Below are 27,764 nucleotides of genomic sequence, written 5' to 3' on the forward strand. Positions count from 1 at the left end.
CCTGTACAATTTAATTTTTATGTAATGCCTGAACATACCTGCATCAGTCTGCTCAGGCAGCCATAACAAAATACCACAGACTAGGTGACTTAAACAACAGAAATTGTTTTCTCACAGTTCTGGATGGTATAAGCCCAAGGTCAAGGCATAGGAAGACTAGGTTTTCCCTAAGGCTTTTCTTCTTGGCTTGAAGATGACCATCTTCTTGCTAGATCCTCACAGGGCTTTTCCTCTGTGCATGCACAGACATGGTGTCTTTTCCTCTTCTAAGAACACTAGTCCAGTTGAATTAGGGCCCCACCCTTACGCCCTCATTTAACCTTAATTACCTCTCTAAAACCCCTGTCTTCAAATAGTCACATTGGGAGTTAAGACTTCAACATACGATTTTAAAGGAACATAACTCAGTCCATAGCAACCCTATAAGTATGTAGAAATTCATCTCTGAAATTGGGTTACATGTTATAATGGATTGGCAGCCCTTTTTTCCTTTCTCGGTGATACATAAAAACATGTTTCTTCTTATAGTTGAATTCATCTTAGATTCAGGAAACAGGTTAGCAAACAAAAAGTGCTGAAAGCCTTTCAATAGTAAGTAATGGTCTCCAGCTCTGGCTTTCTCCACCATCCAGTCATAGTTCCCAGAGGCAAATCATTTTCAAATTTTAAATGTTGTTTGTCTAATACTATTAAATAATATGATTATAGGGGCACCTGGGTGGCTCAGTCGTTAAGCGTCTGCCTTTGGCTCAGGTCATGATCTCAGGGTCCTGGGATCCAGCCCCGCATTGGGCTCCCTGCTCAGCAGGAAGCCTGCTTCTCCCTCTCCCACTCCCCCTTCTTGTGTTCCCGCTCTCACTGTGTCTCTCTCTGTCAAATAAATAAATAAAATCTTTAAAAAATAATAATAATATGATTATAGAAATATTTTTATTTAAATTGGCAATCAGTTTCACACACACACACACACACACACACACACACACACACACTCATGGCAAAACCAAAGAATTTGATTCAATTTTTTCATATAAAAATTTATTTTCTGTACTTAAAAAGTATGTGGTTTTTCTCAATTATTTAATTAAAAAATTGTTTATTTTTTAAGTTTCAAACTGCTCTACCAGTCTCACCATACTATCCCTAGTTTTGTCCCAATGCTAAAACACATAAGATAATGTTTTGGAGGCTCCTCTTCGTCTGGAGATTTTCTTGCAGACTTCTATGCCCTTGTTCTCTGTCTTCATGATGGTCCTCTAGATTGGCTGCCTGGTGCTCTTTTTTGTTAGATCTCTAATTACCTCTTCTTCTTTCTTGACTTCCTCTTTCATTATCATTTATTTTTTAGCGACTTCCTAAGAACGGGTATATGGGAAGTAAAATTTTCTAAGAATTTATATGATTGAAAGTCTTTTTACCCTTACACATGATTATTTGATTGTACATAGAATTCTAGGTTGAAAATATTTTTTCTTCATAATTTTGAAGCTATTGCTCTGATTAAAATCCACAGACTGGGGCGCTGGGTGGCTCAGTCGTTAAGCGTCTGCCTTCAGCTCAGGTCATGATTCCAGGGTCCTGGGATCAAGCCCCGCATCGGGCTCCCTGCTCAGTGGGAAGCCTGCTTCTCCCTCTCTCGCTCCCCCCGCTTACGTTCCCTCTCTCGCTGTGTCCCTCTCTGTCAAATAAATAAATAAAATCTCTAAATAAAACAAAATAAAATCCACAGACTTGAAAACTGTTGAAAAGCCCAGTGCCTTTCTGATGCTCTTTCCCATTTATGACTTCTTTTCCTAACTGGAGCAGTCTCTCTATCAGTGATATTCTAAGGTGCCATTTTATTGTGCCCTGGTAAATGTCTTTTCAACCATTGCACTCTTCACAGGTATTCTCACTATTCTCTCAATCAGAGAAATTTTCTTTTATTTTTTAAATATAACTTCCTCTCAATTTTCTCTGTATTTCAACTCCTATTGATTACAATTCAACTCCTAAAATAATCCAAATAAGTCTCTTTAAAAATTTTTTTGGGGGAGAGAGAGAGAGAGCACGCTTGCATGCAAGCAAGTTGGAGTGGAGAGGCAGAGGGAGAGACAGAATCCCAAGCAGGCTCCACCCACAGCATGGAGCCCGCCACGGGGTTCAATACCACCACCCTTAGATCTTGACCTGAGCCGAAATCAAGAGTTGGTCGCTTAACCAACTAAGCCACCCAGGTGCCCCCAAAATAAGTCTCTTAAAAAAAAAAAAAAAAAAAAAAACTCTATTCTCAGGGTCCTGGGATTGAATGCCGCATTGGGCTCCTTGCCTAGCAGGGAGCCTGCTTCTCCCTCTGCCTGCCACTCCCCCTGCTTGTACTCTCCCTCTCTCTCTCTCTCCGGCAAATAAATAAATAAAATCTTTTTAAAAAATAATGAAAAGAACTCTATTGAGGTATGATTGATCTACAAAAGCTGTGCATATTTAATGTACACAACTTGATGAGTTTGGATACCTTTTATTCTTCTTGCCTAACTGTTCTGGCTAGGACTTCCAGTAATATGTTGACTATCAATGGCGAGTGTGGGTGGGTAAAGAGTAGGGAAAAATGTTTCAGAAGAGCAAAGCAAAGGCTCTAAGGTGGGAATGAATTTAAGATAGTCAGGAAAAAACAAAATAATATGGCTGAAAAATGGTCAGAGAGGAGAAAGTAGCAAGCAATTAGAGTGAGATGATAAGGACAGATAAGATCATAAAGGCCATGGTAAAGATTTGGGATTTCATCTTAACTGTATGCCAACCTATAGAAGGAATTTAAGCAGAAGAGTAACACTGAATTTGCATTTATACAAGATCTCCCTGACTGTTAGATGCTTACTAGGGTACAGGTGGGCAAGTGTGAAAACAGGAAGACCATTAAATATGTTATTGCACATAGTCTGGGTTAAAAATAATAATGACTTGGACTAGAACGATGGCAGTGGCTATAAAATGAAGCAGGTTAATTCGTAATATATTTTGAAATAGAATCTGGATAACTTAAGAATATATTTGGAGATGGGGGAAAGACAGAGGACCCCAGATTTCTGCCTTGAGTATGCGAAGGTACTGGAGGAGATGGGGAAGAGTGAAGAAGAAGTATGGGAAAGATCAAAAGTTCTGTTTTGTGTAACCACCTCTTTGGAAACCTCCCTTAGAGATTATTTATCTTTCTGACCTTTCTTCCATGATTTTAGCTCTTTTTCTTGCCCCTAAATGCAAATATGTTTAAAAGCGTTGCTTAGATGTTCTCTTCCCTCGCTCTCCATCATTTTTTAATTTCACCTGTCCTCAAATTTCTATTCCATGGATGATTCATTAACCTTTATCTCTTGACTCAACCCATCTTCTGACCTATGATTCACATTTTCAATTGTTTTCTGAGTACTTCTCTTTAAATTATCTCTTTGTGCCTCTACCTCAACTCAAAATCAAATTGATTTTCTCCCTATCATGCGTCTTTTTTTTTAATGTTATATTAATCACCATACATCATATCATTAGTTTTTGATGTAGTGTTCCATGATTCACTGGGTCTTATTTATATTATTGCCACTACCATCTTTCCAGTCACCTGGACTTATATTCAACATTAATATCTGCTTCCTTCTTGCTCTTGCTATGGTTTTATCAGTGGAATCTATTGCATCTTAAGTTCCTATTCTTTATGTTTCCTGGAATTGGGAGCCATGACTATAACTTAGGCCCCCATTATACTTTATCAAGATTTTTTTTAAAAAGGTTTTATTTATTTATTTAACAGAGAGAGAGAGAGAGAGCGAGAGCAGGAACACAAGCAGGGGGAGTGGGAGAGGGAGAAGCAGGCCTCCTGCCGAGCAGGGAGCCCGATGCGGGGCTCGATCCTAGGACTCTGGGATCATGACCTGAGCCGAAGGCAGATGCTTAATGACTGAGCCACCCAGGCACCCCAAGATTATTTTTTAACTTCCTAACTATCTTCCCACCACCACTATCTCTCCCGCTCTATCAACCAGCACATGGCCTTTAGAATAATCATCCCAAATAACAGTTCTAATCATTTCATTTGTGTCTCACATCTTCAGTGAATCCATTATCTTCAGAGCAATTTACAAATTCCTAAAAATATATTAAATGGCTCTTATGATCTGGCCCCAATCTATCTTGTCCCCCGATGCCCAAATAACTTGTTTCTCACTATTCTGAAAATGTCTGATTCTTTCACAACTCTGTGCTTTTGCTCATGCCAATGATGTTGCCTTCACCTCTTCATATGGACACCCTTCTTTCTTTAAAGCATAAAATTATTTCTCTCACCTCCCCAGCTAGAAAGTTCTTCTTCTTAGATTCCCCAATACAATAGGAGTCTGCAATGACTGAGAACAGATATTTTTTTAATCTTATATCTCCAACTGTGCCTAACAGACTGCCTTGCATAGAGCAGGAAGAGAGTAAATACTAAATTGAATTGACATATTAGCTCTTTTTCTGATGAGCCTATAATGTGCCAAGTAATCTAAATAAATGCAATTATGTTATGAATATGATCTTAAAAGTAGATAATATTGAAACTCAAATTTTTTATATGAGCTGTTTAAAGAACCAAAATCTCGACCCCACTCTGAATGAGCCTTTATGGAACCTAATTTCAAATAAAAATAAATTTAAAAATTCCTCAAATTTTCTGTTATTCAGATTTCCACCCTTTTCTTTACACCTTCTATTTCTTAGAGACTCAGTAAAGAGCAGACTTTACAGATACATTTAAATACTGAGATAGAATCAAAAAATTTACCTACCAGTTTCTCTATCAACCAAAACAAACACTAAGCTATTTAAACATTAGATTGATTTTTTTGAATTGAAAGCTTTGCCTTATCTGAAATTTTATGCAAGTTAGCAAAATGTGACTATCTCTAAATTTCAAGTAAATTCCATCAAGCTCAAGTTTGCCTCTGCTCTAACGATGGGATTAAGTCCAATAATATGAATGATAAACTGAGAAATTGAATGTTGCAGTGGATATAAACTGTAACAAAATCATAACAAAATCCCTACTCATTTTCAACCAAAATTTTCTAGATAATTTCTCAAGAGTAAAATGAAAAGAAGAGTGAGATGACTTTTTGAATAATTGTTTCCATTTATATTCTTTATCTAGCTAATTCACCTTTACTATTTTTTTTTCTAGACAGAAGCTTCTAGTCTATATTTCTCGGCAAAGATCAGAGAAATGTCAGAAAACTGAGGACTGATAATACAAATTATTTCAAACCATTTTTATTTTTTTATTATTATTATGTTATGTTAATCACCATACATTACATCATTAATTTTTGATGTGGTGTTCCATGATTCATTGTTTGCCAAAATGCCCAGTGCTCCATGCAGTACATGTCCTCTTTAATACCCATCACCAGGCTAACCCATCCCCCACCCCCTCCCCTCTAGAACCCTCAATTTGTTTCTTTTTTTTTTAAGATTTTATTTATTTATTTGAGAAGGAGAGAATGAGAGATAGAGAGCACGAGAAGGAAGAGGGTCAGAGTGAGAAGCAGACTCCCTGCTGAGCAGGGAGCCCGATGCGGGACTTGATCCCGGGACTCCAGGATCATGACCTGAGCCAAAGTCAGTCGCTTAACCAAATGAGCCACCCAGGCGCCCCACCCTCAGTTTGTTTCTCAGAGTCCATTGTCTCTCATGGTTCATCTCCCCCTCCGATTCCCCCCCGTTCATTCTTCCTTTCCTGCTATCTTCTTCTTTTTTTTTTTTTTTAACATATAATGTATTATTTGTTTCAGAGGTACAGGTCTGTGATTCAACAGTCTTGCACAATTCACAGCGCTCACCATAGCACATACCCTCCCCAATGTCTATCAGCCAGCCACCCCATCCCTCCCACCCCCCACCACTCCAGCAACCCTCAGTTTGTTTCCTCAGATTAAGAATTCCTCATATCAGTGAGATCATATGATACATGTCTTTCTCTGATTGACTTATTTCACTCAGCATAATACCCTCCAGTTCCATCCACATCATTGCAAATGGCAAGCTTTCATTCCTTTTGATGGCTGCATAATATTCCATTATATATATACCACCTCTTCTTTATCCATTCATCTGTCAATGGACATCTTGGCTCTTTCCACAGTTCGGCTATTGTGGACATTGCTGCTATAAACATTGGGGTGCACGTACCCATTCGGATCCCTACATTTGTATCTTTGGGATAAATACCCAGTAGTGCAATTGCTGGGTCATAGGGTAGCTCTATTTTCAACTGTTTGAGGAACCTCCATACTGTGTTCCAGAGTGGTTGCACCAGCTTGCATTCCCACCAACAGTGTAGGAGGGTGCCCTTTTCTCCGCATCCCCGCCAACATCTGTCGTTTCCTGACTTGTTAATTTTGGCCATTCCAACTGGTGTGAGGGGGTGGTATCTCACTGAGGTCAAACCATTTTTAAATGATTAAAACCTTGTGAAGAGATCGCTTTGTTTTACATTTCCCCCAAACTATTTTTGAGCCATATAAATCTTAAAAAGTTATCAAAAATAATATATCTTATCTGAGGACAAAAATTCAAAACTATTGCTTTATCTTCAATAATTGCTCCCTATTGCCACCAGGAGCTGTTATAATAATACCAGGACAGTAACTTATTGAAGTCTCATAGTCGCCCTACAAAGGTAAGCATCATTAACCCCATCTTGGAGCTGAGGAAAGTGATCATGAGGTTAACTAACTTTCCAGAGGCCCTCTATGCAGTAAGTTGGGAAATAGGGAATCAGTACAGCTGTTTCTGAGAGACCAGAGTCAAAGCACAGGATAGTCAGATAACAGAGTTAGCTGGCACCTGAATATTCCCAGGGCAAAAAACACTGAGGAAACATCCCCCAGTGTCAATGTATAAGAAATGCTATGGCCTATTACACTGATTTGGGGCTTTTTCTTTTTCTCTTTCTTTCTTTTTTGTCTGCATTATTTTCCTGCAGTCGCTGGAAATCTTTCTGCTGCGTTGTCTGTGATGGTAGCTGGCTTCTTTGAAATACACAGAAAACACTTCCCTCCAGTGGAGCAGCCTCTTTCAGGCAAAGTCCTCACCGTTTCTTCCATGCCCTGTTTCCACCTGGTTCTTCAGTATGTTTTGCTTGGAGTGGCTGAAACACTGGTCAACCCAGCCTGTGAGTAAACGATTTCATCACCGCATGTAAGAACACATTGAGTCTTTACACAGAACACATCACCTCAAGCCGTTGGTGACCTATTCACTCCCTGGAGATTTCCCACAATGCTTCAAAACAAGCCTATTTATCACCCTCATTAAAAAAAAAAATGTTTAATTTCTCTTCATTCCTCTGCCAGATACAGAACAATTATTAATTCTACCTGAATGTAGACGGAAGGAAAGATTTACGAACTTAGTTAAAGGCAGTAACTATTTGGTCAAATACACAACAGGAGGAAAAAACTGCTAAAACCGAGAAGACAAGTCCAATACACTAAGATGAAAACTCTCCTCTCTTTCTTCTTCCCACCTCCCACCCTCTCACTCATAGATAAACTCACATATACACTCCCTCCAAAAATGACATTTATAACGTACTCTGAGAGTGTATAAACATGCAAATGAAATGAAAATTTGAGTCAATTTTCCAGATCACTCGATGTCTTTAAATTAAGTTATACTAAATTAAGTGTGATCACTAGTGTTTCATAAGACAGGTTCAAAATAACTTTATTAAATATCAAGGGTTTTCTGGATCATCTAGATTGCTGATATTAATTAAACTAGCCACTTTAAAATTCATCAAGATAGTTTAATGACTCTTGCAATACAACAGTGTGTGTGTGTGTGTGTGTGCGCGCGCGCGTGTGTATTTATCAGTGTAATCTATTGCATCTTATTTTTCACTTTCTTTATATTTCCCTGCAGTGGGAGCCCTGCTTGTAACTCTTTATACTTTACCAAGATTATTTTTTAACTTCCTATCTTCTTACCTCCGCTCTCTCTCCCACCCTATCAACCAGCACATGACCTTTAGAGTAATCCTCTTAAATGACAGTTCTGATAATTTCACTTGTCCAAAATCTTCAGTTATTCTATTATCTTCAGTTATTTCCAAATTCCTTAAATATACATATTTAATAAGGATATACATATATATGCATACATATATATACACATATGATACCAAAGCAATTCATTGGAAAAGGTAAAAATAAAAGCAATTAATAAAGTCTGTGTAAGATGTGAATGTGATCTGACTGTGACATCTGTCACCCCATTGATCTTCAGGGTTGATTCAGCTAATCTGGTTGGCTAGGTAGGTGTCCCCTTCCTCCCTCACCACCAAATGTGCATCCCTCCCAAAGCTGCACACTAGGTGGAAAAAGATGACTTACCCCATAGAAGAGGAACATTCTTCAGTCAAGGGTATATGAGTAGCTGCATTCCAATGCTAGAACCTCCAAACAAGCTCTCAGCATCCATTTGTAGGAGAATGTAGGGTAGCCAAGTTTCCAAGATTCCAGACATATCCAAATGAGGTGCTGCATGTGGCAGTCCGCCTTTCAAAAATGAAAAAAAAAAAAAAGACAAGAAAAAGAAAGTTTATGGAATTATAATCAGATATGTCTATTGGACCTCTTTTTTTTTTAAGATTTTATTTATTTATTTGAGAGAGAGAGAATGAGAGATAGAGAGCACGAGAGGGAAGAGGGTCAGAGGAAGAAGCAGACTCCCTGCCGAGCAGGGAGACCGGTGTGGGACTCGATCCCGGGACTCTAGGATCATGACCTGAGCCGAAGGCAGTCGCTTAACCAACTGAGCCACCCAGGCGCCCCGGACCTCTTTTTTAAGAGGATTTATTTATTTGGGGTGCCTGGGTGGCTCAGTTGATTAAGCGTCTGCCTTCGGCTCAGGTCATGATCCTGGGGTCCCAGGATGGAGTCCCACAATGGGCTCCCTGCTTGACGGGGAGTCTGCTTCTCTTGCTCCATATGCTCTCGTGTTCTCTCTCTCTCTCTCTAAAATAAATAAATAAAATCTTTAAAAAAAACTTTAAAAAGAGACTTATTTATTTTTTTTAGAGAGAGAGAGAGCGGGGTTGAGGGGCAGAGGGAGAGGGAGAGAGAGAGAATCTGAAGCAGACTTCCCACTGAGTGAGGAGCCCGACTCAGGGCTCTATCTCCTGACCCTGCAATCATGATCTGAGCCAAAATCAAGAGTCTGACGCTTAACTGACTGAGCCAAAGAGGTGCCCCTGTATTAAACTTCTTTTTATAATTTTAAATCATTCCACTCAATACATTTTATATAAATAAATTGTTTTATGAGATTCTAAGATGTGGCTATCAATGTTTGACACTACAAGAAATACAAAAGAACTATAAAAGAATGTCACTACACAAATGTTTGTGACTTCCCTGATGTGATTTCCCAAAAATTGTTGGAAGTAGCCAAAATTGTGTAGGCTAGAAGTGAAGCAAGGTAATGAATGCAGGTGATGAATGAATGCAGTCAGGAAATTCCCAGCCAGCCTAGCAATAGTGGTTCAACATACAAAAGCCAGGGTGGTACTTAAAACCATAGACTATTAAAAAGGCAGATCATGTAATATAAACCACTTGGTCTACCCTTCCCTGACTTACCCATCAGGAAACCAACATCCAACTAAGTCAATTGTCTTATCTGCTATTTATCACGGGGTAGGGACCAGAAGACTTTGTTTTGATTCCCAGCTTTGTCACTTACTACATTTGTGACCTTGAGAATTCATGTAACCTCTAAGCTTCACCTTTCTGATCTTTTAAAATGGAAATAATTAAAATTCTTCCTTATATCACAGCAGCAGTGTAAGAATCAATCAGAATGGGGACTACTCTTTGAGAATTAAATGACAACATGTGAAGCATGTTTTGAACTGTAAACTGAAGAATTACTAAACCAACAAACAAATAGACAAAAAAAAAAAAAGAATTACTCTTCCGAGAGACAGTACAGCACAGTGGTTAATATCTATGGTCTTAAAATCAGACAAATACGAGTTTAAACCCAGGGCTTTAACCCCAGTTCTGCCATTGACTAAATGTGTGACTCTAGATAAATTATTCTGCATTTCTGAGCCTTTCTCATCATCTATAAAATGGGGAATGATTGTTGTCAGGACTAAGTTAAATATTTTATGTAGAGGAAAAAGCAGAGTATCTAGTATATAGACATCACTCAATAATTAGTAACTATAATGTGTGCTGCTATTATTAGTATTCAAATCTTTCACATGAGTGAATAGGGCAAGACTCAGGACTCAAGCACAGAGGTACTGCTCATAGCTCTTTCTACCACACCTACCACAAGCTGAACACCAGGGGCCTGGTAGTGTGAGGGAAACTGTGTCTTTCTCACATGAGTCATCCTAAATCCCTTTGTTCCCCTTACTTCTCACCTCCAACACAACAGCAAGACTTAGTCGTTATTCTGAAATGTAATCTCAATCTGGCTGTGTCCCACTATCTTCTCTGCTCTCTGCCAGTCTACGTGGTCACCATTATCACACCAATTCTGTCAGAGCCTCCTAACTTGTCTCCCTGCTTATTCTCCTGCCCCAGGAGTCCATTCTTCAAAGCAGCCATCATGCTCTTTCCAAAAGAAATTTCTGATTTCTCAATAGGATTTTGGAGACAAATTCCTTAGATGGTGAATAAGACTGTACATGGTTTGGCCTCCAACTACGTTTTATACCATTATTCCCTCTGACCACTCCACTAGAAATTAAATGATCTTCATTCTGTGTTTCTAAAGGGTCAAACTTATTTTCATCCCAAGGAGTTTGTGTTTGCTCTTCGCTCTACCTAGAATCCTCTTTCCTCTGATTTCAAGTGTCTGGCTTCTTCTCAGCATCAAATTTTCTCAAAGATTATCTCTTCAGAGAGGGTGTCCAGGTGAACCTATCACTTTCGTTCCATTGCCCTGTTCCATTTTTTCTAATAGCACTTGTCAGGACCTGCAATTATCTTATTTATATGTGTATGTTTACTGCCTGCTTCTTACCATGAGAATGTGCAATCTTTAAGTCAAGATTCTTATTCTTATTGTCCATCCTTATGTTCTAATGTACTTCCTTCCTTAAAAGTGCAGGTACGGAGCAGATGACTAATAAATATACTGAATAAACAAATGAATGAATAAAATCTATAGCTATTTCTATGTGCATACAATAAAAATATATCACTGAAATTACTGACAATGTCCTACACTAATGGCATCGAGCAAGGAAGCACAGTGGATTACTCCCCAAATTTCAGTGGACATTGTTGACCATACTAAGTCATGTTATACCTTGGAGATGATCTATAAGAAAGAGAAAAAAACACGCACACATAGAAAACTTTTCAAATTATGTCTTAATTATAGCATTGTATACTCCAGTTATCTCATAACTTGTGTTTGTTTTATTTATTCAAAAAATACTGTGTTGGTATCTACAATATGCTTAACACTACTCTAGAACCTTACGGCAAATCAATTTAAAAAAAAAGACGAAAATTTCTGCCATTGTAGAACCTACATTCTAGCAAAGGGAGAAAGATAATAAACAATAAATGTAATACATAACTTACAGAACATGTTGGATGATAAGTACCAGAGAAAAGGAAAAGATAGAGCAGGGTAAGGGGGTTCAGGAGTGCCAAGCATAGGAGGCAGCAGGTTGCAGCATTAAGAGATAGATCAGGATAGACCTCAGTGAGAGGTAATATGCAAGGACTTGAAACACTTGAGGGAGTCAGCCACACATTGCTGTTAGCAATGGAGTCCTTAAATGCAAAGATGGGAGTATATCTGGCAATGAAGTGGAAGGGGTCTCACAAAGTTGGAGGAGAGTGAGGAAGAGAGAAACTAGTAAGAGATGAGTCAGAGTGGCCCTTGTAAAGACTCTGACTTGGGCTCTGAGAGAAATGGGAAAAGGAATGACACAATATTACTTACACTTTTAAAGAACCCGTCTCTCTGCTGTGGAGAACATACTACCCTGAGGCAAAGAATAGATTAAGACTATACTACAATGAGGACAAGGACAGAAGATTGATGAATTAAGGGAAGAAATGAGTGCCTCAGACCAGGAGAGCAGCAGTGTGGGTGGTGAGAAATAATCCAAGCTTAGTTATATGTTGAAGAAGGAACAATAGGATATGAGAAAAAGAGAAGAATTAGTGATGACATCAAAGTTTATGACCTGGGCACCTGGAAGGATGGAGTTGCCACCTACAGAGAGACAAAAGGCTACAGGTGGAACAAGCTTTGGGGAGAAAATCACCAGTTTAGTTCTGGACATGAATAATGTGTCAGATTGAAGTGACAAATAGGGAATTGGATATCCAAGTATGTATTTTCATATTGAACTAGGGGATATAGCAAACTTGAGAGTCATAACCATATCATTGGTATTTAAAGCAACGGGACTAATTGAGATCACCAAGGGAGTTGGGGCACATTGGGAGTCAGTGTAGACAAAGAAGAGGATTCAGGAACTCAACCCAGAAGCACGTCATCATTAAGACATTAAAAGAAGATGAGATATTTACAAAGAGAGAGAAGAAGTGACAAACAAGAAAAAGCAAAACCAAAAGAGCAATATCTTAGAAGTCATATGAAAAAATGGTATCAAGGAGAAGGAGTGTTCATCTGCGTCAAGTGTTGCTAATACCGTCAAACAAGATGAGGACTGAGAATTGACCATCGGATTGAGCAATTTGGCAGTTATTGGCGGTTTGGAAAAGAGCTTTCTTATGTGGGATGTGGGAATGCTCTAAAGCCTGTTAGAATGAGTTTAAGGGATAATGGAAAGAGAAGAACTACAGATAATTTATCTTAAGAATTTTGCTGCAAAAGAGAACAAAGAAATGGGACAGTAGCCGACAAAGGAATAGAGTTAAGAACAGGTTTTTATTTGTGTTTGAGAAAGGAAGGTAATGGCACATACAGCATGTTGGTGGGAATGATTCAAAAAGAGGGAAAATTTAAACAAAGAGAGAGAGAGAAAGTTGATGGTATTAGGGAGGGGGAAATTACTGCAAGAAGAGAGTCTGAGATCTAATTTACAAGTTGAGAATGTGGCTTTAGATAGTAGCAAGGATGATTATCAATGGTAACAGTTTGGAGGGCAGAAACTCATGAGTGCATAAATAGGCAAGAAGATTCCTGTGGAAATTCTCTTCTGGCTGATTGATTTTTCTTCAGTGAAGTAGGATGTCAGGCCATGAGCTCTGAGTGAGGATGGGAGAGTATAGTTGGGGTTTTGAGGAGAGGGGAGAGGTATGAAATTGTTGTCTAAGACAATGAGAGAGTGAACGCACTAGGGAGATATAGAACATCGCCAGGGCGCATTAGGAGACCATTTGAGGTGTGTGGTCAGGAATTTAAAATGAGTTGGTCAACATGGTTATGTGTGTTTCTTCCAGGAATATTAGGCTGCAGGGATCTAGGAGCAGAGATGGCAGAGAGTGAATTGTCGGGTCAATCAATTTCCAGAATGCAGGAGAAAGGCAAGGGAATGAGGGTATGTGAAAGAATATGATCATAACAATTGACTATGGAACTTAACTTGGCTAAAAAGAGTAGTAGGAGCATACCTTTATGTTCTTCATGAAAGAGGAATAATGAAAGGAGCGATAGAGTGGAGGTCCTGAAGGAGTCAAAACATTCTTGTGGTTGAGTAGCAGGCGGTAAACTGGGAAGACAGGAAGGTGTAGTCAGAGGGGGATGCACAAAGTTGAGATTATGGAGTGCTTACAATTCCTGGCCTAGCGCAAGGGTTGGCAAACTTTTTCTGAAAAGCGTCAGATAGTAAATAGGCTTTTCACACCAGTCTCTGTTACAACTACTCAACTCTGTCATTGTGGTATATGAGCCGTCATAGGCATATCTAATGAATGGGTGTGGCTGTGTTCCAGTAGAACTTTATTTATAAATAGGTGGCAGGCTGAACCTTACCTGATGGTAGTTCACCAAGTCCTGGTCTGAGGGACAAGGTTCAGGGTGTGACCATGGTAATGAGTGGCTAAGGTAGAGTGGCAGATGAGGGCATTAGAAAGAAGGTCAAGGAACTGAGAAACCAAGATCTAGCAGAGTGGAAGTTTCGAAGGGTGATCTCTATATATGATAAAATTGCCAGGAACTGAGGCAGGAATAGAACTGGAGACTGTGACGAGGAGAGACGAGCTGATGACTTTGAATAACAGAGGAAAATGTCCTGGAGATTAACAGATGCCTGCCCAAAAGAGAAGTATTAGGTGATACCATCGAAAAATATTGATATAATCAGAAACAATAAGCTGAAGCTTTTAGGGATGAGGAAGGAATGATGACCTGAAAATGGCTAATAGGATAAAGTTCCGTTTTCTGGGACTGAGGTACTTCTCTTACACGTGTTCGAAATAACTTCTCACCAAACATAATAAGCACATCTAACAGTTTAAGAACAGTTGGAGAAAAAGAAATTTCAGCGATGAGTCCCCAGTACCAGGGGCCTCAGGAAGGTGGTTATAGCCCCATGGTCTGTAGATTCCACAGATGCTGTGATGGGGCATCTTTGCAAACACTAACCAGCCTCCACCTGGAGGCACATTTCTGCTCTCCTTGGCAAGACCAGCTTTCACACACACTGAATATTTTTTACTGTGTCTTCATGGTAAAATGAGAATTTTGGAATAGTGGCAGACTTGTGGATACTATCTATGCTATTATGTGCAAAAAGAAGTACCACAGAGCCTAAAAAATCAGGTTGATGATCACTAAAGTCGAAAGAGATCGGAACATGCAAGCCGGTGCCTGAACATGGAGATCCAAGGACTTGAAAAGCTAAGTCCTCTAAAAGGGAAACAGAAGCTTTCAAAACGACTAAAACGACACCAAAGAGAGATTAACCAGCAGGCAGAGAGCTGGCAAAGTGCGTTCATGAATTATATACCGCACCAGAAGTTCTAGCAAGAGAAAAGCATAGGATTAATAATTAACTAGCAGAGTAATAATGGGCTTGTACGTTCTGCTTTTTCTCAGTGAAAGAAATCGGCCTACTTAGTCTTTCTGCCCATTGTTTGTCTCCTCATATTTATAGAAAGGTAAGTTCATAAGCCAAATCCTTTTTATAACAGTGAATCATTTCTTCCCAAAACCTCCTCAGCGTTTCCCTCATATTGTCCTCCAGATCTCCCTGAAAAAAAAACTTGTGAGCTTGGCCTCGGGCTCCTGTGGGTGATTTGCACTCCACAAGAGAGTTGTGGTACCCATGGCCCCTTGCCGCCGATATTTGAAGCCCTTCACCACAGTATTTTATTTATCTCCATCATTATCTTCACCTCCAATAAGTATTTATGGTATTAATGGTATTAACTGTCTGTTTAGCACTGCCCTTAACGCCGTGCATGTCTCTGCTCTCCGCCTGCCCAGAGTGGAAAATCTAAGACAGATGCCCCAGTACCTGAGCGGAGGGTGGCCTCAGCCTCAGCCTCAGCATGCAGCCCCTTTCCTGGAGCACAGATAGGGACTCCTTTGAATGTTTATTGGATGATAAATAAAAACACGTGGAGGACATGCAGAAACCAAAATAGAAATGTTAAATGAATGCTAGGAAGGCACATGAATACCTTTACATCACGTATTAGTAAGTTTATTTAAAAGGGCTGAACAAATGCAGTTTTTCTGGGGTAAAGGGCAGGTAAACCAGGGGTGACGTTTTCCTGAGAGAAGGGAGGTGATATTAAGATCTCTTTCTAGAAAAGGAAACTAAGGGACACCTGGGTGGCTCGGTCCATTAAGCATCCGGGCTTGAGATTCTCTCTCTCTCTCTCCCTCTCCCTCTGTCCCCCCTTGTCTAAAAAAAAAGAAAAGAAAAGGAAACTAAAGGTTTAGCCTCTCTGGTATATTGGTTTTCTATCACCGCTTTTCTTTTTTAAATGAACTTTAATGTTTATTTATAATCTCTCACTGTAGACAAATTTGCAAAGTACAAAAGAGTAAGGAGAAGGAAAATTAAAAATCCAATAATTCAACCACTCAAAGCTAACACTGTTCCTGTTATTTTATGGATTTCCTTCTAATTTTTCACCGCACATAATACAAAAGACAGAGATTAGTGCAATAAACTGCTGTGTATTCATGTTCCTGCTTCAATAATTTTCAAGCCCGCCAAACTTGTCTCATCTCTACCCTCACTTGCACACACTCTTTCTCCTCATTGTATGATTTTGAAGCAAATCCCAGATATCATATCATGATAAATGTTGTAAATAGTTTAGCATGTACTCCTAAGGTTGCCATGCATATTTTAATACAGTTAATATCATATGTACAAAATCGGATATACTCATTTTCATCTATGTCTGATACCAGAAAAATTTGGGGGAGGGGCTTTTTAAGTTTTTATTTGAATTTCAGTTAGTTAACACACAGTGTTATATTAGTTTCAGGTGTACGATTCAGCGAGTCCATACATCACCTGGTGCTCATCACAGGTGCTCTCCCTAATCCCCATCACCTATTTCACCCATCCCGCCAACCCCTCCCCTCTGGTAATCATCAGTTTGTTCTCTATAATTAAGAGTCTGTTCAAAAAAATTATTTGTAATTGAAATTTTTAAAAAAAGATTTTTTCCTCCATGATTTTTTTTCAACCTCTTGCCACCCTTACCCCAACAACGACTTGGGGGAAGGAAGATAACCTTTTTGGAGACCCAAAGCTTAAACTATAGTCTCTCTTTAGGTAAGCTCTCCTTAAATAGGATAATTTAAATGCATGTAAGGGACGTTGCACAAGTAGGAGCCATTTGACTTGGTAAGATTAATACTGTTAAAAATAGCCAACCATGGGGCGCCTGGGCTCAGTCATTAAGCGTCTGCCTTCAGCTCAGGTCATGATCCCGGGTCCTGGGATCGAGCCCCGCATCGGGCTCCCTGCTCCATGCGAAGCCTGCTTCTCCCTCTCCGATTCCCCTGCTTGTGTTCCTGCTCTCACTGTGTCTCTCTCTGTCAAATAAATAAGTAAAATGTTTAAAAAAAAATAGCCAACCTGATTCAGTTCCTACAAGTCAGCATTTTACATATTTTATAGTATTATACATACATTATAGCAAGTAAGAGCCACAGCACCTCTGCAAGTGAGTGATGATATTATTCCCATTTTACAGAGAGGAACACTGAGGCTTGGAAAGTTTAAGTAACTTACTTAAAATTACAGAAGTAGTAAATAGTTGACCTGAGATTTTAGCAAAATCTTGTCTAACTCCAGAACACATCCTCTTAACCTCCATGTTAATTTTATATGATAAATTCAAGTTTTCTATGGGGAAACTAATGATTTACATAGAATCACAGAATCATAGACCATATTACTAGATGGTCATATTACCTAGTACAAGCCTCACCCTAACCCAAAACTAATAAGAAATATTCAAATGGGGGTGAAATTTGGATGAATTATGTTGGGACACACAAACCACCAAGTAATTAAATTTTCCCCGTAGCTGTACTAGAGTATGTTTTGCCATATTTTACTCCTTTTATTTTATTTTTTTAAGATTTTATTTATTTATTTGACAGAGAGAAACACAGCGAGAGAGGGAACACAAGCAGGGGGAGTGGGAGGGGGAGAAGCAGGCTTCCCGCGGGGCAGGGAGCCCGATGCAGGGCTCGATCCCAGGACCCTGGGATCATGACCTGAGCCGAAGGCAGACGCTTAACAACTGAGCCACCCAGGCGCCCCTATTTTACTCCTTTGAGACATATGTAAATTGTAACATCATAGTATGTCTTATTATAGTAACTTTAACGAAGTCCAACCCAAATTTTGCCTTTATCAGTAAACTTTCTTTGAGGTATGATCAACACTAATTTGAATAACATCTATGGAAGTATTTTACAGAGAATGTTCTAAATTTTGACTTTCTCTTTTCCTTTCAGTCTCTGTAATACATAGATTTGTTCCGAATACCATCAGAGGAACCTCTATGAATTTTTTGACACTGTTCAATGGATTTGGTTGTTTCATGGGGGCATTGCTGGTGGAGTTGGTATATCTCATCTCAGAAGGTAAAAAATAGGTTCATGGTATGTTTATATATATGTGTGTGTGTGTGTGTATGTGTATATATATATGTATATATATTGATTTGATGACTAGAGAATTGGTAGACAAAATCTTAAAAGAAGGGCTTTGCCAGTGTAGTCTTTTTTTAATTGATCCACTTTTGCAATTAAGATAGAATTAAGATAGGAAATAGACTCTTGCTGTATTCATTAATTTCTGGGAATTGTTTTTCTTTTGATAGGAAGAGGTAATTACAGAATGTCACTTCTCATAAGACCCTGTCTGCTGTCTTTCTTTAGGGTATTTTAAAACAAATCGGTCATTATATTTTTATTAGATCTTTCAGTGAGGTCATATTCAACAATGCCTCATAGTTGGCATAGATAATCCTCAGAAAAGGTAAGTCCTGTGGAAATGTAGGAGAATGGGGTATGTGGATGATCTTTTTTCCCTGTGATTTTCCAGAAATCATGTCTATGTAATCAAAAAGAGACTGTGAATTGAATAGCAAATCGTCTTGGAAAATTTTTCCCATAGAAACTGATCAGGAGAAACACCCCATCTGAAAAATTCACGTGCAACAAAAAAGTAGTACTCACACATGTGCTGACAGAAAAATTGACAGATGACAATGATTAGATGTCATGGTGAAATGTCTTTGGCTGTATTTTAGATCTACAGGCTTTTTCCTTTATTTGTTCTAAGATGTTAACATGGCTTAACTTTTTTTTTCTAAATTTACTTTTGCTTATTTTATGAAAATACTACAAGCTTATTCTCTACTTTCAAAGGTACTTACAGTTGTGCACTTAAAATAATGTAAAGGAAGTGTTGGTTTGTGTTCTCCTGTAACAGATTTAATTTACTTACTTTCAAACTACGGAAAAATTAACTTCTATGAGTGAGAAACTCTTTTTAACACTATCTTCATGCAAAAAATATTTGTGGATGACCCACTCCATTCCAGGCACCACACTGGACACTGGGGATACCATGACAAGGAAATAAACACTTCCAAATCCTCACAAAATTTCCAGGGGTGTAGGGAAGCAATAAAATTAAGAATGATAAATTTGATGATAGGTGGAGTAGAGTTCTAGAGAACAAATGTACAATCCTTGATTGATTAATGATTAATCATTATAATGATTAATGGTCATTAATAAGATAAATTATTGCCCTTGTCTTAGTTAACTGAGAAAGCAAAATAAGTGTGTATTGAATACTTACTGTGTGCCAGGCTCTGTACTGCATGGAATTTGTGAGATATGGTTCCATTTCTCAAAGGACGAAAATTCAAACCGTCATAACAACTGTGTGAACGGCAGCAAGTTGCTGACTGCTCTGGTGGTTAGATTCTTTATGTATAAAAAAGGAACAAAGCACTGGTATTAGAGTTTTATAAAGTAACCTGGAAAAGTCTTACCTACATCTCTACTTAAACATCTTATGTGTTCAGCATATGTTTATTTTCTTCAATGTTACCCAATGAAGATGTTTCTGAAAACCTGCTTTCTTTTTTTTGAAAGATTTTATTTATTTATTTGTCAGAGAGAGAGAGAGAGAGAGAGCACAAGCAGGGGGGAGAGGCAGAGGGAGAAGCAGGCTCCCCGCTGAACAGGGATCCTGATGCTGGGCCTCAATCCCAGAACCCTGATATCATGACCTGAGCTGAAGGCAGACGCTTAACCAACTGAGCCACCCAGGTGCCCTGAAAATTTGCTTTTAAAAATGTCTATAATCAAACCACATTTGATATATTCTAGAAGAACAATGAAGTCAAATATTACTATCAGTTCATCTTTTATATAAATCTAAATTTTCCCTATGTATGTTTGGGGAACGTATCCAGTTAGACCAAGCATCACAAGACTGTGCTCACTTTAGTCATTAGCCACAAGTTCAGAGGTTCCCCAGGAATGCTGTCACTTTTGATAAGCTGACTATAAATGTGGAGGTCCCCACAGACCTGCTTCGGTTTAACAATTTGCTAGAATGACTCACAGAACTCAGGAAAGCACAGTACTTATGATTAAAGCTTTATGGTAGCAAAAAAATACAAATCAGAACAAGATATAAAGGGTTCCAAAAGTAAACTTTCATCCTCAGGGATGCAGTGGCCAACTGGCACAACAATGTGTGACAATACTCAGAATATGGCCAACTAGGGAAGTTTACTTGAACTTCAGGGTGCAGAATTATAATATACCTAAAAAAAGGTGTATATATATATATATATATATATATATATAAAATAAATTTTATAATATATATAATATACCAGGGTTAATTGAACCATTGGCCATGTGATTAAACACGGTCTCCAGCCTCTTCCCTCCGGAGGTTGGGCTATCATATGGCTCAAAGCCTCGACCCTCTAATCACTTGCTTGGTCTTCCTGCCTGGCCAGCCCCTTCTGTGTCATCTCATTAGTATAACCATCAGGTGGGGCTGGAGAGGCCCACCATGAATAACAAAGACATTCCAATTACTCAGGAAACTCAAAGGGTTTAGTGTTTACCAAACAGGACCCAGGACAGAGGCCAGGCAAATTGTCTATTACACACAATTATTCTTGCAATCCATTTCCTTGAAAACCTACATTTTTCTTGAGAATCTGAATAATATGGTAGGAACTCTTACTTACATTATTGCATTTATTGCAACAATCATATAAAGGCAATGTTATCCTTATTTTTGAAATGTAATAATTAAAACAGAAAAAAGAAAGCAAAGTGGTTGAGTCATCACAACTAGTATCTGACAGAGATCTCACCCTTTTGGTGTTTTGAAATCAACATTAGTATTGCTTTTAATACACCAAACAGCTCTTAGGAGTCACCCAGGGTGAGGACCTTTTAATGACACTTGTTAGTTCTGAAAAACAACCTCCTCGGATGGGGGTCTGCATGTTGGATATTATTGATAATATTCTAGATATAATAAAAGATGGATAAACCAAAGTCTATATGATTTTGGCAGACTTTACCAAAGACAAATGGCGAGGACATCTTAGCCACATGGATGTGAGTGGGGTGCTCTCTAACCTTGTATTCAAGAGAACACCATTTAAATTACCACTAATTATTTCAACTTGCTTATTCTTTTAAAGATTTTTGTTGAGGGAGGGGGAGCAAGATGGCAGAGGAGAGGAGACCTGGATTTCGTCTGGTCCCAGGAATTCAACTGGATAGGGATCAGACCATTCTGAACACCTACGAACTCAACAGGAGATTGAAGAAAAGAAGAGCAATGACTCTCTGAACAGAAAAGCGACTGCTTTCTGGAAGGTAGGACGTGCGGAGAAGTGAATCCGAGGCGATATTCAGGAGGATAGACGGCGGGGGAGGGGGCCCCCCGTCGGCCGCTTCTGGCAAGTGATAGAGCACAAAATCGGAACTTTTAGAAGCCTTCTCCGCTGAGGGACATCGCTCCAGTGGCTAAGCTGGGGGTGGAACCCTCGCGGGACAGTGTGATCTCAGGACCCTCGGGGTCACAGAAAGACCGGGGGTGCCTGAGTGCGGCAGAGTTCCCAGGTATCGGAGCGGGGAAGCCGGCTGCAGAGACAGAGCCGAGGCGTGGGCTCTCAGCCCAGGGTTGCCATAAACTGTGATCCGTGGCACAGTCAGGCCACTGCTCCTCCAGCAGGGACCCAACAAGCGGCAGATCCGGGGAGACTCCCCTTCCTCCCCCAGGAGGAGCGGTGCGGGAGTGCACTGCAGGGATCTGCTGGGTTTGGAGACTCCACACCGGGTCAGGTGCCAGAGATAGAAATGCTCGGTCACAGGCCAGGTGAGCACGGAGTGCGGCCAGAGGCTGGGGAGACGGGAGTGACTGACTGCTTTTCTCTGGGGGCTCACTGAGGAGCAGGGCCCCAAGTTCTCGGCTCCTCCGAGTGGAGATTGGGAGGCCACCATTTTCACCCTGGTCCTCCAAAGCTGTATGGAGAGCTTGCAGGGAACAAAACTCCTGAGAGCAAACCTGAGCAGCTTGCTTAGCTCGGACCGACAAGGGCGGGGCAATTCCGCCTCCGGCAAAGACATTTGGAAACCACAGCAACAGGCCCCTCCCCCAGAAGATCAGCAAGAACAGCCAGCAAGCCAAGACCAAGTTTACTGACAAATGAGAATGGCAGAACTCCAGAGCTAGGGGAATACTGCACAAGGAATCCATGGTTTTTTTACCATGATTTTTTAGTCTTTCAAAGTTAATTTTTTTAACTGTCTTTTCTTTCTTTAATTTTTCTTTTTCCCTTTTCAACCAACATTTTATCAATGCCTTTTTTAAAAAACATTTTTAATTTTCATTTTTAGAGTTGTATTCTATCCCTTCATAGTAGTTACCCTTATTTTTAGCATATATATAAGTTGTTCTCTCTTTAAAATTTTGAGATACAGTTTCTTCTAACAGATCAAAATATACCCGAAATCTCTAGTGCATGGCTTTGTTCTAGTCTCCTCCCTGATCACATTCTCTCCCTTTTTTTCTTTTTTTTTAAATCCTCTTCTTTCTTTTTTCAAACAACTGCTTATCTTATCAATTCCTTTTATAATTTTTTTTATAATTTTCATCTTTACCTTCATATTCCATCCCTTCATCATATCAACCCTTATTTTTGTACATATATAAGTTTTTCTTTCCTTAAAATTTTGGGAGGCACTTTCTTCTAACAGACCAAAATACACCCAAACTCTAGAGTGTGGCACTGATCTATGCACCAGCCTGATCATATTTGATCATATTCTGGTTTCTTTGTTTTGTTCCATTTTTGTTTGTTTTTATCTTTTTCTTTTTCTTTTTTCTTTCTTTCCCTTTCTTTTCCCCCAGCTTCGGGTGTTTTCTGATTTCTTTAGAGTATATTTTCTGGGGACGTTGTTACACTGTTAGCATTTTCTTCTCTCATTCATCTATTCTCCTCTGGACAAAATGACAAGATGGAAAAAAATCACCTCAACAAAAAGAACAAGAGGTAGGACCGACTGCCAGGAACCTACTCAATACGGACATTAGTATGATGTTAGACCTAGAGTTCAGAAACATGATTTTAAAGATACTAGCTGGGCTTGAAAAAACCATGGAAGTTACTAGAGAAACACTTTCTGGAGAAATAAAAGAACTAAAATCTAACCAAGTGGAAATCAAAAAGGCTATTGAGGTGCAATCAAAAATGGGGGTGCTAACTGATAGGATAAATGAGGCAGAAGAGAGAATCAGTGATATAGAAGACCAAATGATGGAAAATAAAGAAGCTGTTAAAAAGAGAGATAAACAACTACTGGACCAAGAGGGTGGAATTCGAGAGATAAGCAATACCATAAGACGAAACAACATTAGAATAATTGGGATCCCAGAAGAAGAAGAAAGAGAGAGGGAGGCAGAAGGTATATTGGAGCAAATTATAGCAGAGAACTTCCCTAATTTGGGGAAGGAAACAGGCATCAAAATCCAGGAGGTCCAGAGAACCCCTCTCAAAATCAATAAAAATAGGTCAACACCCCTCAGAGTAAAACATACGAGTCTCAGAGACAAAGAGAAAATCCTGAAAGCAGCTCGGGAGAAGAGATATGTAACCTATAATGGTAGAAACATTAACTGGCAACAGACCTATCCACAGAGATGTGGCAGGCCAGAAAGGACTGGCATGATATCTTCAGAGCACTAAACGAGAAAAATATGCAGCCAAGAATACTATATCCAGCTAGGCTGTCATTGAAAATAGAAGGAGAGATAAAAAGCTTCCAGGACCAACAAAAACTAAAGGAATTTGCAAACACGAAACCAGCCCTCCAAGAAATATTGAAAGGGGTCCTCTAAGCAAAGAGAGAGCCTAAAAGCAGCATAGACCAGAAAGGAACACAGACAGTATACAGTAACTGTCACCTTACAGGCAATACAATGGCACTAAATTCATATCTTTCAATAGTTACCCTGAATGTAAATGGGCTAAATGCCCCAATCAAAAGACACAGACTATCAGATTGGATTTAAAAACAAGACCAATCGATATGCTGTCTGCAAGAGACTCATTTTAGACCCAAAGACACCCCCAGATTGAAAGTGAGGGGGTGGAAAACCATTTACCATGCTAATGGACACCAAAAGAAAGCTGGGGTGACAATCCTTATATCAGACAAATTAGATTTTAAACCAAAGACTGTAATAAGAGATGAGGAAGGACACTATATCCTACTTAAAGGATCTATCCAACAAGAAGATCTAACAATTGTAAATATCTATGCCCCTAACATAGGAGCAGCCAATTATATAAGGCAATTAATAACAAAAGTGAAGAAACACATTGACAACAATAAATAATAGTGCGGGACTTTAACACCCCCCCTGACTGAAATGGACAGATCATCTAAGCAAAAGATCAACAAGGAAATAAAGACTTTCAGTGACACACTGGACCAAATGGACTTCACAGACATATTCAGAACATTCCATCCCAAAGCAACGGAATACACATTCTCCTCCAGTGCCCATGGAACATTCTCCAGAATAGGTCACATCCTAAGTCACAAATCAGATCTCAACCGGTACCAAAAGACTGGCATTATTCCCTGCATATTTTCAGGCCACAATGCTTTGAAACTAGAACTTAATCAAAAGAGGAAAGTCAGAAAGAACTCAAGTACATGAAGGCTAAAAAGCATCCTACAAAAGAATGATGGGTCAACCAGGAAATTAAAGAAGAACTAAAAATTCATGGAAACCAATGAAAATGAAAACACAACTTTTCAAAATCTTTTGGACGCAGCAAAGGCAGTCCCAAGAGGAAAGTATATAGCAATACAAGCCTTTCTCAAGAAACAAGAAAGGTCTCAGGTACACAGCCTAACCCTACACCTAAAGGAGCTAGAGAAAAAACAACAATAAAGCCTAAAGCCAGCAGGAGAAGAGAAATAATAAAGATCAGAGCAGAAATCAATGAAATAGAAACCAAAAGAACAGTAGAACAGATCAACGAAACTAGGAGCTGGTTCTTTGAAAGAATTAACAAGATTGATAAACCCCTGGCCAGACTGATCAAAAAGAAAAGAGAAAGGACCCAAATCAACAAAATCATGAATGAAAGAGGAGAGATCACAACCAACACCAAAGAAATACAAACAATTATAAGAACATATTATGAGCAACTCTATGCCAGCAAATTAGATAACCTGGAAGAAATGGATGCATTCCTAGAGATGTATCAACTACCAAAATTGAGCCAGGAAGAAATAGAAAACCTGAACAGACCTACAACCACTAAGGAAATTGAAGCAGTCATCAAAAATCTCTCAACAAACAAAAACCCAGGGCCAGATGGCTTCCCAGGGGAATTCTACCAAACATTTACAGAAGAATTAACACCTATTCTTCTGAAACTGTTCCAAAAAATAGAAATGGAAGGAAAACTTCCAAACTCGTTTTATGAGGCCACCATTCCCTTGATCTCCAAACCAGACAATGACCCCATCAAAAAGGAGAATTACAGACCAATATCCTTGATGAACATGGATGCAGAAATTTTCACCAAAATACTAGCCAATAGGATCCAACAGTACATTAAAAGGATTATTTACCACGACCAAGTGGGATTTATCCCTGGGCTGCAAGGCTGGTTCAACATCCGCAAATCAATCAACATGATACAATACATTAACAAAAGAAAGAACAAGAATCATATGATCCTCTCAATAGATGCAGAAAAAGCATTTGACAAAGGACAGCATCCTTTCTTGATCAAAACTCTTCAGAGTATAGGCATAGCGGGTACACACCTCGATATCATAAAAGCCATCTATGAAAAACCCACAGCGAATATCATTCTCAATGGGGAAAAACTGAGAGCTTTCCCCCTGAGGTCAGGAACGCGGCAGGGATGTCCACTATCACCACTGCTATTCAACATAGTATTAGAAGTCCTAGCCACAGCAATCAGACAACAAAAAGAAATCACAGGCATCCAAATCGGCAAAGAGGAAGTCAAACTCTCACTGTTTGCAGATGATATGATACTTTATGTGGAAAACCCAAAAGACTCCACCCCAAAACGGCCAGAACTCATACAGGAATTCAGTCAAGTAGCAGGCTATAAAATCAATGCACAGAAATCAGTGGCATTCCTATACAACAACAACAAGAGAGAGAGAGAAATTAAAGAGTCGATCCCATTTATTATGGCACCCCCAAACATAAGATATCTAGACATAAATCTAACCAAAGAGGCAAAGGATCTGTACTCAGAAAACTACAAAATACTCATGGAAGAAATTGAGGAAGACACAAAGAAATGGAAAAACGTTCCATGCTCATGGATTGGAAGAACAAACATTGTGAAGATGTCAATGCTACCTAGAGCAATTTACACATTCAATGCAATCCCCATCAAAATACCATACACTTTTTTCAAAGAAATGGGACAAATAATCCTAAAATTTGTATGGAACCAGAAAAGACCCCGAATAGCCAGAGGAATGTTGAAAAAGAAAAGAAAAGCTGGTGGCATCACAATTCCAGACTTCAAGCTCTATTAAAAGCTGTCACCATCAAAACAGTATGGTACTGGCACAAAAACAGACACATAGATCAATGGAACAGAATCGAGAGCCCAGAAATGGACCCTCCACTCTATGGTCAACTCATCTTTGACAAAGCAGGAAAGAATGTCCAGTGGAAAAAAGACAGTGTCCTCAACAAATGGTGTTGGGAAAATTGGACAGCCACATGCAGAAGAATGAAACTGGACCATTTCCTTACACCACACACAAAAATAGACTCCAAATGGTTGAAAGACCTAAATGTGAGACAGGAATCCATCAATATCCTAAAGGAGAACACAGGCAGCAACCTCTTCGACCTCAGCCACAGCAACTTCTTCCTAGAAACATCGCCAAAGGCACGGGAAGCAAGGGCAAAAATGAACTATTGGGATTTCATCAAGATAAAAAACTTTTGCACAGCAAAAGAAACAGTCCACAAAACCAAAAGACAACCAACAGAATGGGAGAAGATATTTGCAAATGACATTACCAGTTAAAGGGCTAGTATCCAAAATCTATAAAGAACTTATCAAACTCAACACCCAAAGAACAAACGATCCAATCAAGAAATGGACAGAAGACATGAACAGACATTTCTCCAAAGAAGACATCCAAATGGCCAACAGACACATGAAAAAGTGCTCAACATCGCTCGGCATCCAGGAAATCCAAATCAAAACCTCAATGAGATACCACCTCACACCAGTCAGAATGGCTAAAATTAACAAGGCAGGAAATGACAGATGTTGGCAGGGATGCGGAGAAAGGGGAACCCTCCTACACTGTTGGTGGAATTGCAAGCTGGTGCAGCCACTCTGGAAAACAGCACAGAGGTTCTTCAAAAAGTTGAAAATAGAGTTACCCTTTGACCCAACAATTGCACTACTGGGTATTTACCCCAAAGATACAAATGTAGGGATCCAAAGAGGTACATGCATCCCGATGTCTATAGCGGCAATGTCCACAATAGCCAAACTGTGGAAAGAGCCAAGATGTCCATTGACAGATGAATGGATAAAGAAGAGGAGGTGTATATATATACAATGGAATTTTATGCAGCCATCAAAAGGAATGAGATCTTGCCATTTGCAATGATGTGGATTGAACTGGAGGGTGTTATGCTGAGCGAAATAAGTCAGTCAGAGAAAGAGATGTAT

The 27,764-nt window shown here is 39.3% G+C and overlaps 1 protein-coding gene across 1 annotated transcript in view; it reads left to right on the forward strand.

Moving 5' to 3' along the window:
* The window catches only part of SLC15A5 (solute carrier family 15 member 5), a 93,705-nt gene that overhangs the window by 38,049 nt on the left and 27,892 nt on the right, over positions 1 to 27,764 (forward strand). The window contains exons 6-7 of the mRNA XM_027595350.1: positions 6,992 to 7,180; positions 17,953 to 18,081. Coding sequence (XP_027451151.1) covers positions 6,992 to 7,180; positions 17,953 to 18,081 — 318 coding nt within the window. The remainder of the gene's footprint in view (positions 1 to 6,991; positions 7,181 to 17,952; positions 18,082 to 27,764) is intronic.

This window comes from Zalophus californianus, chromosome 9 (assembly GCF_009762305.2).
Source record: "Zalophus californianus isolate mZalCal1 chromosome 9, mZalCal1.pri.v2, whole genome shotgun sequence".
Taxonomy (NCBI): domain Eukaryota; kingdom Metazoa; phylum Chordata; class Mammalia; order Carnivora; family Otariidae; genus Zalophus; species Zalophus californianus.